At 42.8% G+C, this 17,975-nt stretch overlaps 1 protein-coding gene across 2 annotated transcripts in view; it reads right to left on the reverse strand.

Moving 5' to 3' along the window:
• RMDN2 (regulator of microtubule dynamics 2) overlaps nt 1-17,975 on the reverse strand; it is a 65,831-nt gene that overhangs the window by 20,919 nt on the left and 26,937 nt on the right. For both annotated transcript variants that reach the window (XM_032776525.2, XM_075064231.1), the window contains exons 7-8: nt 14,660-14,737; nt 4,505-4,603 (exon numbers count right to left, since the gene is read on the reverse strand). In XM_032776525.2, coding sequence (XP_032632416.1) covers nt 4,505-4,603; nt 14,660-14,737 — 177 coding nt within the window. The remainder of the gene's footprint in view (nt 1-4,504; nt 4,604-14,659; nt 14,738-17,975) is intronic.

Below are 17,975 nucleotides of genomic sequence, written 5' to 3' on the forward strand. Positions count from 1 at the left end.
ATAAAAGGATCAAGAAAATGCATCATCTCAGGTACAAAATCAACAATGTTCATCCATTCATACCAGGTGGAAGATAATAATAAAAAAACAGTGTTATTTTACTCTGCTGTCAAATAACCAAGCAACCATTGCTCCCTCTAGGCAAATGGACAAGAACTATGCACAGTTGCTGTATCAATTTTTTTCACCCTTCCTCTATTCTCCTTACTTCTTTTATCTCTGTGTCCACCCTCCTCTTCACTCTCTCTCCTGGAAAGTTCAAGATGTCTTTAAAATATATTTGAAAACATCTGACATCGCTCCCTCTGCTCCTCTAATGCTAAATTTTGTTGTAAGAGCTCTGGATAGACTCTTCTGATGACCTGCAGAGTTGGACATATGTACTCAGAAATGTATTTCACAAGAGCCACAGATATTACCCCTTTTTGAACATGAGAGGTGCAAATCTTAATGATGATTGAACATTTCACAAAACATTTGGTAACTAAGAGGACAGTAGTTATGAAGCATCTCAGTGGAATTTACTTCCACTACTATTTCTTAGGCCAAAACATTCGCTGTTATTGGTGGGACTGCATATTACCAGATAATGGAAAAAATGCACAAACATACATCATCAGGCTTAAGACAGGTGCAGAAGAAAACTTAAAACTACAGTTACTTTACAGCAGTGGAGCCTGAGCCAAAGTCTACTGATGTCAATGGGAGTTTTTCCACTGACTTAGTGGGAAGTGACCCTTAAACAGAATCAGCATTGGTTATACAGGCAGGGTGGTAATATAGATGTAGATATGTATTGTCCAAAAATACAGAAATTTGTTTATTTGTTTTATTTTTAAACAAAGTAGGGACATGAAAAAAGTTTGATATGGAGGAAAAAAAAAAGTGTTTGTCCAATAAATCTGAAAAATAGTTCAAGAAGGGGATGGAAACCTAAGTCCTGAGTTAACTGGGGAAGTGGGATACCAGGAGGAAACACGAGGAGGAAGATGCAACAGGGAGGCCTCCTGATTGATACTGAGAAAATAAGGCAATCAACTAGTTACCTTAGGTGCCTGTATATGAATGCAAGAAGCCTGGGAAACCAGCAGGAAGAACTGGAAATCCTGGTGCAGTCAAGGAACTATGATGTCATTGGAACAACAGAGACTTGGTGGGGTAACTCACATGACTGGAGCACTGTCATGGATGGGTATAAATTGTTCAGGCAGGACAGGTGGGGGAGAAAAGTTGGAGGAGTTGCACTGTATTTAAAAGAGCAGTATGATTGCTCAGAGCTCCAGTATGAAACTGGAGAAAAGCCTGTTGAGTCTCTTTGGGTTAAGTTTAGAGGCGAGAGCAACAAGGGTGATGTTGTGGTGAGCATCTGCTATAGACCACCAGACCAGGAGGATGAGGTAGGTGAGGCTTTCTTCAGACAACTAATAGAAGTTTCCAGATCACAGGCCCTGGTTCGCATGGGTGACTTCAATCACCCTGACATCTGCTGGGAGAGCAATACAGCAGTGCACAGACAATCCAGGAAGTTTTTGGAGAGTGTTGGGGACAACCTCCTGGCGCAAGTACCGGAGGAACCAACTAGGGACTGTGGTCCTCTTGACCGGCTGCTCATGAACAGGCAAGAATTAGTAAGGGAAGGAGAAGTGGGTGGCAACCTGGGCAGCAGTGACCATGAGATAGTCAAGTTCAGGATCCTGATGAAAGGAAGAAAGGAAAGCAGCAGAATAAGGACCCTGAACGTCAGAAAAGCAGACTTTGACTCCCTCAGGGAACTAATGGGCAGGATCCCCTGAAAGGCTAATATGAGGGGGAAAGGAGTCCAGGTGAGCTGGCTCTATTTTAAAGAAGCCTTCTTGAGGGCACAGGAACAAACCACCTCGATGTGCAGAAAGAATAGCAAATATGGCAAGCGACCATCTTGGCTTAACAGAGAAATCTTTGGTAAGCTTAAACACAAAAAGGAAGCTTACAAGAAGTGGAAACTTGAGCAATATTTTTATACTCCTCCTATTCATCTGTCCAAGTACGCAGGGGTGTAATCAGGAAGGCCAAAGCACAATTGGAGTTGCAGCTAGCAAGGGTAACAAGAAGGGTTTCTACAGGTATGTTAGCAACAAGGCGATCAGGGAAAGTATGGGACCTTTACTGAATAGGAGAGCAACCTAGTGACAGATGATGTGGAAAAAGCTGAAGTACTCAATGCTTTTTTTGCCTTGGTCTTCACAGACAAGATCAGCTCCCAGACTGATACACTAGGAATCACAGTATGGGGAGGAGGTGAGCAGCCCTCAGTGGTGAAAGAACAGGTTCAGGACTATTTAGAAAAAATGGACATGCACAAGTCCTTGGGGCCTGGCACAAAGCATATGAGGGTACAGAGGGAGTTGGCTGATGTGATTGCAGAGCCATTGGCCATTATCTCTGAAAACTCATGGCGATCGGGGGAGGTCCGAGACAATTGGAAAAAGGCAAATATAGTGCCCATCTTTAAAAAAGAGAAGAACTACAGACTGGTCAGCTTCACCTCAGTCCCTGGAAATATCATGAAGCAGGTCCTCAAGGAATCCATTTTGAAGCACTTGGAGGAGAGGAAGGTGATCAGGAACAGTCAACATGGATTCACCAAGGGCAAGTCATGCCTGATCAATCTGATTGCCTTCTATGAGGAGATAACTGGCTCTGTGGATATGGGGAAAGTGGTGGACATGATATACCTTGACTTTAGCAACGCTTTTGATACAGTCTCCCACAGTATTCTTGCCAGCAAGTTAAAGAAGTATGGTTTGGATGAATGGACTATAAAGTGGATAGAAATCTGGCTAGATCGTCAGGCTCAATGGGCAGTGATCAATGGCTCAATGACTAGTTGGCAGCTGGTATCAAGCAGACTGCCCCGGGGATGGTTTTGTTCAACATCTTCATTAATGACCTGGATGATGGGATGGATTGCACCCTCAGCAAGTTCGTGGATGAAACTAAGCTGGGGGAGAGGTAGATCCTCCTGGAGGGTACGAATAGCGTCCAGAGTGACCTAGACAAATTGGAGGATTGGGCCAAAAGAAATCTGATGAGGTTCAACAAGGACAAGTGCAAAGTTCTGCACTTAGGATGAAAGAATCCCATGCAGTGCTACAGGCTGGGGACCGACTGGCTAAGAGGCAGTTCTGAAGAGGACCTGGGGATTACAATGGATGAGAAGCTGGATATGAATCAGTTTGCTCTTGTTGCCAAGAAGTCTAATGGCATATTGGGCAGCATTAGTAGGAGCGTTACCAAGGGATTGAGGGAAGTGATTCCCCTGTATTCAGCACTGGTGAGAACACATCTGGAGTACAGCATCCAGTTTTTGGTCTCATACTACAGAAAGGATGTGGACAAATTGGAGGGAGTCCAGCGAAGGGCAATGAAAATGAATGGGGGCTGGAGCACATGACTTATGAGGAGAGGCTGAGGGAACTAGGCTTATCTGCAGAAGAGAAGAATGAGAGGAGATTTGATAGCAACCTTCAACTACCTGAAAGGGGGCTCCAAAGAGAGTGAAGCTAGGCCGTTCTCAGTGGTGGCAGATGACAGAACAAGTAGGAATGGTCTCAAGTTGCAGTGGGACAGGTCTAGGTTGGATATTAGGAAAAGCTATTTCACTAGGAGCGTGGTGAAGCACAGGAATGGGTTACCTAGGGAGGCGGTGGAATCTCCATCCTTAGAGGTTTTTACGGCGCAGCTTGACAAAGCCCTGACTGGGATGATTTAGTTGGGGTTGGTCCTGATTTGAGCAGGGGGTTGGACTAGATGACCTCCTGAGGTCTCTTCCAACCCTAATCTATGATTCTAAGTAATCCCATTTATGAAAATTTACCCTTTTGAATTTGTTACCTGGCTTATACTTAGCAGCTGCAGAAACAGCAGTGACAGATAAAAGTTACCCAATGGCAGCTTTAACACGTATGCACAATTTTCTTAAAATTGTGACTTCAAAGACAAATGCACAGAACATGCTCCTATGTGATGGAGCCATTTATTTTTCTTCATATTACATGCACTCTTCGTATTTACTCATCTCCCACACAAGGAAGAATTTCCCACTGAAAGCTGCAGAATGCAAAGTTTAGATTAGAAAGAGGAAACTGCCACAGTGTCAGAGTTTTCCAATGACATTGCATAAAAATCATCCTCACTTATGCAAGTCCCTTAAAAAATGAGCTTAACATAAGAGCTGTTCACTAAGGTTACTGTTGACTCGAAGGCATTTGTAGCTTTGACATGAAATCTGATAGCAATTAACCTGGGAGGTTACTGAAATTTTTAAAAAAAGAATATATAAATACATAAGTGGTGCTACTCACTCTATTCCATACTAACTTAAAAAAAAAGTTGTTATAAAACTATGTGATAGAACCTTGAATTTATAGCTGCTGAATATAAATTGTTCAGCTGATCTCTTGAAAACAGTCACACAGAGTATTTGGTAAATAGCTACTCTGGAGAACTGTTGGATAGGATCTACCTTAAGGAAACTCTGCAAAGCTTCTTGTACTGTTGAAGTTGGTGGAGTCCCAAAAAGAGTAGTGGCTACTTTCTTCTCAATCCAAGACAACTGTGCTACCTATAATAAAACCAGAGAAGGAAAATATACTTAAGGCTAACTTTCCAGTTGTGAAGCAAAATATTGCCTTGTATTACTGTATACTTACACAATTTGGTGTGCAAAGGAACACCAAAAGGAGTCTTTAATCAAATATTTTTGCTTCACTGTCCCAAAGAGTCATCTCTTATACACACATTGAATATTTGACATAATTTAAAGGGTTTTTAATAAATCCCTTTTTACTGTAAAATACAATATACACATCATGAGAAATTCAGTGCAAAATACTGATTAAACCAACATGAGATTATTTCAACCTGACATTTTAAAAACCGATGTGGGTAGTGATAGAGGGTAGAGCTTGATAGCCCATCTACTAAATATTTCTGAACATTAGAGGCAGTTGTTGATATTGTCATTATGTGGGAAGCTAATGCTCTTCTAAGACAAGTTCATTTTTTGTGCAGTGATTTGACACAGGTATCACTAAGCAGGTACCCAGCTGTCTGCTTGAATTCTGACCCATAGCACATGCCAAGGAGCCTCTCACTTCCCAGGATTACAGACTGGTGTAAAGGGACCTTCTGGAGTTTTCTTCATTCTGTGTTGTCATTGTCACACTACAGTATATACTGTATGCCATTTCCTTCCCATATATAGCTAGGCATACTCCAGCAGTCACAAGAAAGGATTCTTGAGAGTGAGTGGGTTGGTCACTGCCATAATATTTTTAGTTCCACCACCTAACCCAATGAACAGAGACGCCAAATCCCTAATCAAAGCAGAAACAGCAAAGAGATGACAATATAGGGATGGAGAAATTGGTTCTCTCAAATGAGATGCCACTTCACCGAGTGGAGGAACTACCTGTTTTCCCCCCAGCTAACACTGGGAGGAAAACTAGTGTTTCTGGAGAGGAAAAGCAGGATGATTCTCCTGCATATCTGTACTTTAACTGTACATCTGATGCTTACTGAAATTGACTTGGACTGACAAGGCATATGCCCAAGGAGTTAGGCACTATGGGTATGTCTACACTACGAAATTAGGTCGCATTTATAGAAGTTGATTTTTTTAGAAATCAATTTTACACAGTTGATTATATGTGTCTCCACTTAAGACCATTAAGACAATTAATGCGGCGGAGTGCGTCCGCAGTACTGAGGCTAGCGTCGACTTCCAGAGTGTTGCACTGTGGGTAGCTATCCCACAGTTCCTGCAGTCTCCGACGCCCATTGGAATTCTGGGTTGAGATCCCAGAGCCTGATGGGTCAAAAACATTGTTGCGGGTGGTTCTGGGTACATGTCTTCAGGCCCCCCACCATGAAAGCAACAGCAGACTATCGTTTTGAGCCTTCTTTCCTGTGTTACCCATGCAGACGCCATACCACAGCAAGCATGGAGCCCGCTCAGCTCACTATCACCGTACTTCTCCTGGGTGCTGGCAGACACGGTACTGCATTGCTACACAGCAGCAGCTCATTGCCTTTTGGCAGCAGACGGTGCATTAAGACTGGTAGCCGTTGTCGTCGTCTCCTGGGTGCTCTTTTAGCCGACCTCGATGAGGTCAGTTAGGGGCACATAGGCAGACATGGGAGCTCCTGGCAGACCTGGCGCCTGGACATAAATGGGAGTGACTCCAGGTCATTCTCTTTTTAAGTTTCGTCTCATGGAGATTCAGTCCTGCCTGCAGTCGTACTGCACCGTCTTCTGGCGAGCAGCCAGGAGGCGACAATGGCTAGCAGTCATACTGCACCGTCTTCTGGCAAATACCCAGGATACGACAACAGCTAGCAGTCATACTGCACCATTTGCTGCCAGCCAAAGATGTATAAGAGAGATGGAGTGGATCAAGACAAGAAAGAGACCAGATTCGTTTTATATTTATTTGTATTCATTTGCTCCCCACTCCCTTCCTCCATGAATGGTGGGGGGAGGGATAGGTCAGTGGTTTGAGCACTGGCCTGCTAAACCCAGGGTTTTGAGTTCAATTCCTGAGGGGGTCATTCTGTGCATTTCTCCTTGATGCAAACCCACCCGCTTTGTTGATTTTAATTCCCTGTAAGCCATGTCATCAGTCGCCCCTCCCTCCATCGGTGCAATGGCAGACAATCGTTTCACGCCTTCTTTCAGCGCAGACGCCACAGCACTGCAAGCATGGAGCCCGCTCAGATTACCGCGGCAATTATGAGCACTGTAAACACCACGTGCATCATCCTGCAGTATATGCAGGACCAGAACCTGCCAAAGCAAAACCAGGCGAGGAGGTGACGGCAGCGCGGTGACAAGAGTGATGAGGACACGGACACAGATTTCTCTCAAAGTACGGGCTCCGGCAATGTGCACATCACAGTGTTAATGGGGCAGGTTAATGCCATGGAACACCGATTCTGGGCCCAGAGAGATAAAGAATTGACACCAGCAAACCAGCAAAACACCAGGAACCATAAACTGTGTTATGCAGTGATTCCAGACTACATGCTACTGGCTTGGCATGGTAAAGTGTCCTACCATGGAGGACGGAATAAGGCTGACCTCCCCAGAAATCTTTTGCAAAGGCTTTGGGAGTACCTTTGCAGGAGAGCTTTATGGAGATGTCCCTGGAGGATTTCCACTCCATCCCCAGACACGTTAACAGACTTTTCCAGTAGCTGTACTGGCTGCGAATGCCAGGGCAAATCAATCATTAAACACGCTTGCTTTTAAACCATGTATAATGTTTACAAAAGGTACACTCATCAGAGGTCTCTTCTCTGCTTGGCGGGTCCGAGAGGCAGCCTTGGGTGGGTTTGGGGGTACGGGCTCCAGGTCCAGGGCGAGAAACAGTTCCTGGCTGTTGGGGAAAACAGTTTCTCTGCCTCCTTTCTGTGAGCTATCTTCCTCGTCCCCAAAACCCACATCCCTGTTGCGTGCTACTCCATTGACAGAGTCAAAGCACAGAGTCGGGGTAGTGGTGGCTGCACCTCCTAGAATGCCATGCAGCTCATCATAGAGGCAGCATGTCTGGGGTTCTGACCCAGAGCAGCCATTTGCCTCTCTGCTTTTTTGGTAAGCTTGCCTGAGCTCCTTAAGTTTCACACGGCACTGTCCCTGTTATAGCCTCTGTCCTTCATGCCCTTGGAGATTTTTTCAAATATTCTGGCATTTTGTTTTTTGGAATGGAGTTCTGAAAGCTCAGCTTCGTCTCCCCATGCAGCGATCAGATCCTGTACCTCCCTTCAGTCCATGCTTGAGCTCTTTTGCAATTCTGGGACTCAATCATGGTCACCTCTGCTGATGACATCTGCGCTCACCTGCAGATTGCCACGTTGGCCAAACAGGAAATGAGATTCAAAAGTTTGCAGGCCTTTTCCTGTCTACCTCGCCAGTGCATCTGAGTTGAGAGTGCTGTCCAGAGCGATCACAATGGAGCACTCTGGGATATCTCCCGGAGGCCAATACCATCGAATTGCAACCACACTACCCCAAATTCGACCCTGCAAGGTCAATGTCAGCGCTAATCCCCTCGTCGGGGGAGGAGTACAGAAATCGATTTTAAGAGTCCTTTAAGTTGAAAAAAACGTCTTTGTCATGTGGACGGGTGCAGGGTTAAATCAATGTAATGCTGCTAAATCTGACCTAAATTCGTACTGAAGACCAGGGCTAAGATTCCTTGGCAACTGCTGGCATGACCTTCATAGAGGAGCAAGAGAGGAGGGGATGCGACCAAAGAATGAAGAGATGAGAAGAATTCATGTGAGAACCAGGAGCTGAAGAATGTGGTGAGTCAACCCTGTCTCAGCTTAGACAGAGCATCACATTGTAACCAAAGACTTGGACTTTTAAAATTCATGTCTGTTGTGCTACAGTACTGATGATTGGTGGTGAATGAGAATGGGGGACGGAGAGCTTCAGAACCCTCAAACCCTTACTTAACTTAGTTGCTCCTCTGCTCTTTGCTGCTGCAGTCAGCTATTATCCACCTGATTTTGAAAGCTGATAGCTTTCCATTAAAGAAAAGAATCTATCCAAAACTAATGATTGTAACATATACCTAGCCACAGCCATCCACTATAATTTTAAAATTTTCACGGGATGTGAATTTTTTTATATTTCTTATTATAAACTGTTCTATAAAATATGCCATTGCAAAGTATTAACGTAGCCAGCATACAACAGTAAAGTGTATACAGACTATTTTCTTGTCTGTCCTCAATCGTTTTGGCCAAGTTTGAGTAGCATTTTATGGAGACAAAGCAACCTGGCCAAGTCTCGCTGGTCTTCTGGCAAAAGCCAGTTCCTGAGAAATGATGTCATCAGTAAGTCTTTCACTTGAAACCACTAAAAACAATATTCTGCAGATAAACAATATTAAGAAGGAACCGTAGCAATTTTCATATCTTTCTCCCACCCAATGCCTCTTTCAAAGACCTGGTTTCGAGAGAAATACTCTTTGACAAGCTCGCGGTTTCCTGTTCATTAAAACAACGTGGCATTTCTCCCCTGCAATGCATAGTGCCAATATTGTGCTACTAAGTGCAGCATGTGAGTTAAAACTTACAAATGTAAGCTAGTGTGTAGATAAAATGATTCCTCCTCCTCACACTGCACTTTTCACCTGCTCTTTATTTTCTAAAACCCACTGAGTGAGATAGAGAGGTTGCAGCAGAGTTTAAAAGAATATATTGCTTTCTTCAAGCCAACCCATTGCTGCAATGCTCTTTGCTCTCTTAGAGTGGGAGGAAGGTATCTTTAGGTCCATCTGATCCAGATACAGTGAACTCATTAGTAGGGTAGGAACAAAAAACGAAGGGAGAGAAACTGCTCATATTGAATATCTTTGGACCACCCAAAATTCTAGAGTTGCTTACACACACACACACACCCCTACTATGATGCAATAGTGAAGGGAACTTCCAAGTTTTTAAACTGTGGAATTTATAATTTGCTGCTTTAATTCTGCAGGCTGAAATTTAAATACAAGTTTGTCTGGCAATTGTCTTGTTTTCTTACCAGATTTAATAAGAATTACTTTACTGGAGTCTGGTTTGGTATTTTGGCTGGCTGAGTGCGCTTTTGCACTGCTTAAATTAAAATGAATAGCTTTGCTCTGCCTTTTTTATATTAAAAAGAAACACCAATTTAAAGCAACAAAGTTATCTACATTTTAAAAGTATGGATGGAAAATATTTCATTTTTAATAATATTTAATGTGCACAGGATTTGGTACTATTATTATGGATAATACAAAAGCATCCTACTGCCTTCTACAGAGCTTTAAGCATTCAGATTGATACTCTAACCGCTTCCTCTATGCAAAGAGAATCCCCACCCATCCTCATAGACTCAGGTCAGAAGGGACCAACATGATCATCTAGTCTGACCTCCTGCACAAAGCAGGCCACAGAACCCTACCCATCCGCTTCTATAAAAACCCCTAACCTATGTCCGAGTTATTGAAATCTTCAAATTGTGGTTTGAAGACCTCAAGCGAGAATCCACCAGCAAGTGACCCATGCCCCCTCCCGCTGCAGGGGAAGGCGAAAAAACCTCCAGAGCGTCAGCCAAAATCTGCCCTGGAGGAAAATTCCTTCCCGACCCAAATATGGCGATCAGCTAAACCCTGAGCATGTGGGCAAGGCTCCCCAGCCAGCAGTCAGGAAAGAATTTCTCTGCAGTAACTCTGATCCCATCCCATCCAACATCCCATCGCAGACCATTGAGCAGACCTATCTGCTGATAATCCAAGGACAATTGCCAAAATTAAACTATCCTATCATATCATCCCTTCCATAAACTTATCAAGCTTAGTCTTAAAGCCAGATATGTCTTTTGCCCCCACTACTCCCCTTGGAAGGCTGTTCCAGAACTTCACTCCTCTAATGGTTAGAAACCTTCGTCTAATTTCAAGCCTGAACTTCCTAGTGTCCAGTTTTGTACCCATTTGTCCTTGTGTCTACATTAGTTACTAAGCTTAAATAATTCCTCTCCCTCCCTATGTTAATCCCCCTGATATATTTATATAGAGCAAGCATATCCCCGGAGTCTTCTTTTGGTTAGGCTAAACAAGCCAAGCTCTTTGTGAGTCTCCTTTCCATAAGGCAGGTTTCCATTCCTCGGATCATCCTAGTAGCCCGTCTCTGAACCTGTTCCAGTTTGAATTTCATCCTTCTTAAAACATGGGAGACCAGAACTGCACACAGTATTCCAGGTGAGGGTCTCACCAGCGCCTTATACACCGGTACTAACACCTCCTTATCTTTGCTGGAAATACCTCGCCTGATGCACCCGTAAAACCGCATTTGCTTTTTTTTAACGGCCATATCGCATTGGCGGCTCATAGTCATCCTGCGATCAACCAATACCCCAAGTGTGTCCTTCTCTCCTACTCGTTGTTTCCAACTTGATTGATGTGTCCCCAATGTAATCGAAACATTCTTATTATTAAATCCTAAGTGCATGACCTTGCACTTTCAACTATTATAATTTCATCCTATTACTATTATTACTCCAGTTTACAAGGTCATCCAGATCTTACCTGTATGGTATCCTGGTCCTTCTCTGGTGTTAGCAAATACCCCCCAGCTTTGTATCATCCGCAAACTTATTAGCACAATCCCCGCTCTTGTGCCGAAGGTCAGTAAGATCAAAAAGTGTTTAAATAAGATTGGTCTCCCAAAACACGATCCTTGAGGAACGCCACTGGTAACCTTCCTTCCAGTGCCAGACAGTTTCAACTCTTACAATACGACCCTGCTGGAGTCCTCCCCTTTAAACCAATTCCGTAAATCCACCTTTCCCAATTTTGCAATATTCATCCCCATTCTTTTTCCAATATTCATCCCCATCTTTTCCAGTTTAACTAACAATTCCCCATGCGGAACCGTGTCAAATGCCTTACTGAAATCAAGGTAAATTAGATCTACCGCATTTCCTTTGTCTAAATAATCCGTCACCTTCTCAAAGAAGGAGATCAGGTTGGTTTGGCACGATCTACCTCTAGTAAAACCGTGTTGTTCTCCATTCCCTTTGTGTCATGGAAGTGATGCAAAAATAAAAGGCACAAAGTTAGCCCAGAATGTGTATTCTATTTAAAAAGGTGTTTCAGGCTATACTGATGCCAAGGAAAGAATTGTATTGCAGCTGTTGAACTCAGACTTGTTCCAGTTTTAAAAAACCCGTTAATTACAATGTTTGAGGTTATCCCAAAGAGTGTGAGATAGCTGGGGAGGCCTGTACAAGATGGGTTTCAGAAAGACTAGGTGAAATGTTGACCCTCTCAATGCCCGTGGAAAAATTCCATTGACTTCAATTGGGCCAGGATTTCACCCACTGTCTGCTTCCTGGGTTCAGAACCACAGGTTCCTCCTGGAAGTGGAGAGCAGAGCAGGACGTGGCTGATATCACAGGAACACAGTACAAGAAGAACAAGCCATCCACAGGCCTCTGATTGATTTTTTAACCTTTCTTAGGTTAGGATTTTTGAAGCTAGCCCATGGCTCTAACTTAATAGCTTGAAGCTACCCTGACGGCATTGCAAAGGGCAAGGGAAGAAGCATTATGGTCTCATTTCAGGAGAAACATAAGCTTCTTGTCACCAGGATCCTTGAGGGTGCCTGTCCCTTCTACTGGGACAGTGGGTTTATTAGCATCTTACAAATGGAGGAATCCCCTTTGGGATCTGAGGAGAATTTTAATGCTCTCCCTCTTTGCACTTTAGACACCTTCTGGTATAATCTGGTGATGCCCCTCTTTCTGTGGGGTCTTTCCATTCAGAGTTCAGATATTGAAAACAAGGCATCATCCCAGGATTTTATCATTTCCTGATGTCCCTTGGAGGAATAGAATCCATACCACCATCAGGATCAATTTTGAAGGCTGAACAATTAGCTTTTGGAGGGCATCTGTCTTAAAAAGCCTGCTTTCCCGCACTGGAGTCTGTCATACATCTGGGAGTCTGAAGAAGACGACAGTTCTCTACTATCTGAGGATGAGGAGGGTTCAGTCGTTTCCCTTTCCCATGCTTCTTTTTGTTTTCCCTGCTTGAAAAAGGTGCTCAGAGGAGAGAGCCCAAGGAGTCATCAACTCCCCAATTAACTCTACTATGTTGGAGGGGGAGAGGTCACCAAGATATCCAACCTACTGACAAAGAGAGGAACAATCAAGAAGACATCTCCAGAAACCATGGTATCAATAGAAGGGATGGGGACTGGCAGCTGCCTCTCTCTGTTACTGCCGGGGAGGAAAGAAAGCTACCCATAGGCTGCTGCCAGAGGTGGTGGCTGCCAAAAATCTCATACAAAATTCTACTATTGGAGGATGGGGAACAGACTGCCACTCTCTTCTGGAGATTTTAAGGCTACGTGAGAAGTTCTTAGCAGCCTCCCTTTCTCCCAGGGTCCAGCAGTACCAGAACTTAGTGCTGTCAGCTAATTAACAAAATGCAAACTGTGTCCATTCAAAGTCTTCTTCAAATACCAGGAATCTGTTACCAAGGAAACAAACCCATTCAACCTGAAAATTCAGCCTGGAAAGGACTTCCATCCCTAAAGAATTTCCTCCCTCAATGCTTCCTTGGTAATAGCTAACTAAAAACATAATACAATTGTCCTCAATAAAACCTTCCAATCCATCCAATTTTAGCAAAAATATTACTGTCACCTCCTTAAATATCATGAGAGGTTCTTCTTGTTTTATTACAGTATATTAAGATGGAATTGAATTAAGTAATTGTATAATGTCTCAGGACTTCTGGCAGAAATTAAATAACCGGACAGCCTCCTTGTTGTAAACTATCAGCTTCCAACACAAATACTTTCTTGTTTGCCAGTATAAGAGTTGAGAAATGCCATAACAGTCTGCATATGTATCTACCCATTTATCCAGCACAAACTCCATAGGCTTTTCACTTACCAGTGAATGAGAGTAAGAGAATTACAAAGAATATGGTATAAGTAGTTGGGTCAAATTGATCCCTGGTGTAACATCACTGAAATCACTTGAGTTAAACCAAGGGTGAGTCTGGTAATTGTGAGTAATTTGCAAAAAGAAAACTCCAGAGAGTCAACTTTTAACACTTGCATAGCCTTTATTAGAGGCCTTGGTGCAGTTTCACTGGTATGTTTTGGCTGTTCTGTACCACTCCTGTGATACAAAGCAGCCATAAATCCATCTCAGCCAGATGCTTAGGTCAGGTTTACAGCTCCTTTGCATTACTGGAGCAATGAAAAACTTTATTATAAAAAAGCCATGTATTTGTTTGTATAACTTTCAAGAAAATCTAACAAAGCTACAGCACTAAGATGGGATGTGTACCCCACCTGGGGCCTGAAAGAGCTAATCTGGGCTGGGGAAGGCCAGTTATGTTTCTGGATGCACTGGGAAGAAAAGCCAGATTTAATGAAACATGAGTGCCAGCTGGGAAGGAGCTGTGTGGTCATTAAAAGGTCAGGAAGTTAAAAGCAGAAAAGGGGCCGCAGTAAGCGTCTACAATTAGTCTCTGAAAATAGAGTGATGGGGAGGAGGAAGCTCTAGGATCCTAGCCAGACTAGGAGAAGGCTGGGAAGAAAAGTTGGGAGTAGAAGGGAACACCTCTGGACTGTAGGCCAGCGAGAAGGGCAGGACTGGGTGAGGACTCTGAAAAGGGAGTTAAGCCCTGAAACAAGGCAAGGCTAGGAAAGCTGAGCTATGGAAGAAGTCCCAGACTAAAGGGAAAAGAAACAATAGAGAGGCTTGCAGAAAGTAGCTTGTACCTAACACCTAACCACTCATGCTTCCTCTCCAAAACTTAGTTACCATTTCATTGATGTGTGTAAATAATAAAACAAAATTCAAAACAAGAGGCTTTTAATAAGAGTATGTGTTATAGTTAACAAGTGTGATAACAATGGATACTGAGGGGAGTCTGTATTAATAACCAGGCATGTAGAAATAATTTCATGACAAGTACATAGCAATGCTTTGTTTACAATTTCAACATTTCCACTTCAATAAATGTGTCATTTCTCTCAGATTTCAGTTACAGTATTCCACTGTAAACACATCGCCATTTTTCAGCACATTCAAGTCAGCTGTTAGGCATAGAAAACAACTTACTGAATAGCACCATCTTCCATTTAGGTAATATAAAAAAGGATCTTGAGGTTTAAGTTCAATTGCTTTGTCTAGATGCTCCTGTTAAAAATAAGTTCAAAAGAAAGAAAATGAGATATTCATTTCTGGTTGGCAGTTGCCTTCAAACTTTAAAACTGCATTGCAAAATCAGTCCAAATTTATTCAAGTTATCTTTTGTGACTGTTTTTGCTACAGTTCGTCTAATGATCTGTAAATATTTTAACTGGCAATATCCTTGCTTACAGAAGAAAACCACAAACGCAATTATTTAACAACTCTGCACATAACGTACCAGGACACATTGCATTTATAATATGATCTAACTCATCTAAAGTTCAAATAAACAGTTGAAAGAGCTTTAAAAACAAACAAACAAGACTGATGTACTCCAAACCTATTAAACTTTGGTTTTATCCAGAGGTGAAAGTAAGCCGGTACGGTACGGTACTCTGTGCCGGCAAGAGCCAGTATGCCATGCCGGATCGCACTGGCTTCCGCAGTGGGAATTTAAAGGGCTCTGGACTCCCCAGCAGGTGGGGAGCCCAGAGCCCTTTCAATCCTGCCCACGGCTCGGCAGCCGGGCTGGAGCTGGGATTGAAAGGGCTCAGAGCTCCCCGCCGCGGCTGCGGGGAGCCCAGAGCCCTTTCAATCCTACCTGTGGCTCGGTGGCCGGTCTGGAGCCTGGATTCAATCCCACAGCAGGGAGCTCCGGGCCCTTTAAATCCCACTCGCAGCTCGGCAGCTGGAGCTGTGGTGAGGATTTAAAGGGCCTGGAGCTCTGCAGCAGCTGGAGCCCCAGGCCCTTTAATTTGCCCCTAAGTCCCAGGGGCTCCCACCCACCTCTGCAGCTGGGAGCCCCCGGTTGATTTAAAGGTCCTGGGGCTCCCAGCCACAGCCAGTGTCCCAGGGCCTTTAACTCTCGAGAGGCCCTTCCTCTTCCGGTTGAGGCCATGCCCCCTCAGGACTCCAGCAGTACTGGTAAGTCCTTTAAGTTACCTTCACCCCTGGTTTTATCCTATCTGGTAATAGAAAAGCATAGCGCATCAACCCTATGCGAACACTCCTATTTTGCTTCCTAGATACTGTATGCCTGAACAAATGATCAACCACTGAAATGTAACCTCCTCTAGTGTGGAACATGGCACCACATAACATTTTATATTCAGAAGCAGGACCTGGTTTTCTGTAAGGCGGATAATATGAAAATACATCCACGGCAGGTAGTCAGAAACCTAGAATTAATTGGACATAGACGTCTAAGAAAGGAATTGAACCACAGATCTAACTTTTCAATTGAAATGTGACTGGAAGTACAGCTGCTACACCCATGCCCTGCACTTCTGGAGATAAAATGGGTCTGAATTAAACAGTATGAAGGATAATAAAAATCAATAAAAAGATGTTTTCTTCCAAACCCACCTGTCCCTTCCTCTCTCCATTTTCAGGTCTCACTTTTTGAGGAAAATTATTTCTGCATAATCAGTATTTCAAGAAAAAGGAATTTCTTGAAGGAGTTTTTTTCAACCCTGATTTATCATTTGCTTCTCAACATAACTCAGTTGTCAGATACTGTAGGTTTCACTTTTCCTATATCTCTATTTTTTTCAACTAAGCCAGTCACTAACATAGTGGTACAAAGTATTATAACTTCTCATCTGGACTACTCAAATGATCATATTCTTGCAGATCTGAGAGCTTCCTATTTCATTTTTTGGCAAACTATTCACATATATACTACTCTTTCAATCTATGTTTCCCTGTAATTCCCATGTTTCTATAGTATTCGTGTGATTTCAGACGTTACCTCTAAAGAGGAGATTCTTACTGAAAACTGTACTGTTAACATTTGAGACTCTTCTTAAACTCACTCCTTTTATAACTGCAAAAATTACTTCTTCTTAATTATATGACCCTCTTGTAATTATATCTGGCTCATGATGGATCCATTGTCTTCTATTCTTGACCATTTCTGTGTGTCCAGATACTCCAGACTTTACTCAGTTGGTACTGTAAGGGTGGAATGCTCTCTGAGATGAGATTTGTACTATATTGATATTATACAATATGCTCTTTCACATCCCAACTTAAATAACACCTTTCAATTTACACAATTGCTCACAATCTTCCTTAATTATGGAAGCATTTTCATGGATATAAACTGCCTTATTTGGCATCGGTGTTTATTAGTTTTTATTTAATTTACTGTGTAATGTAAAATGCCTTTATATCGCTGAACAGTGCTATATAAGGGACAATTCCGCTACCCTTGCTCTTGCTGAATAGCAGCACACATTTATCAGCCTTCTATTTCTGGATCTCATACGTTCATTGGGACTACTTGTGCAGTAAGATGGTATTCAACATGGAACATATAGGTGCATGTGGGCCTCAATAAATAACACTTAAAATATAATAGCACATGGCAAAACTTCTCCTTAGACACCTTTCAATTACAACTAAGATTTTAAGCTTTCTGTGGCAGAGACTTAGTTCCTTCTTTTTGTTTTATAAAGTGTGATGCACATCCATGGTGCCATGTAATAGATAAAAATAAAACATCAAAAGAAACTTTCAAAACTGGAGCTACAAAGGAAATAACACAAGACACTGGGCACTGGTTGGTATAGCTAATAGAAGCAGGGATACTGGCCATGGCATTTTCTTGCCAATATCCTAGGGGCCAGGACTCCAGGAAGCAGCCTGAGGGTCCCTGTGGGAGTGTACTCTACTGCTGTAGAGGAGATGCTGGAAAGAGGCTAAAATACAGGCTTGGGAGGCCAGAGATGAATCAGGAGCAAACAGACAGATTTATGAATCACCCATGTAAAGATGGTAATTGAAGCCATGTGTGTGTATGAGAATCCCTGGGAAAGATGTAAAGCTAGAAAAGGAGGATAAGGACAAAGCCCCTGGCAAGAACTTCCCCCATGTTACAATGCTAAGTGACATAGCCCACGTTTCTGAATGTGAAATATACATGTATCTGCAAATGGAAAACATTAAACAAAATTATCACTTCCCCAGGGTGACATGAAGCAACATCAATCACTGTAGGAAATGGCTGCATTTAGTGTTAAACTTGTTTCAATTTTTTTTTTTTTTTTAATTGCAACAGCAGAATTCTTTCCCCCACTTTGCTCAGGTCAAAGAATAAAGCAAAAATCTTGCCATTGATATATGAAGTCATACTTAAATCCTTGTAGTTTGGAAGCTAATGGACAATATGTGGTAGGAGCACATACAAATAATTTCTCAATCATAACACTGGCATTGAAACATATCCTGAGGCTGTTAGTTT

Source organism: Chelonoidis abingdonii, chromosome 3 (genome assembly GCF_003597395.2).
Source record: "Chelonoidis abingdonii isolate Lonesome George chromosome 3, CheloAbing_2.0, whole genome shotgun sequence".
Classification (NCBI taxonomy): Eukaryota; Metazoa; Chordata; order Testudines; family Testudinidae; genus Chelonoidis; species Chelonoidis abingdonii.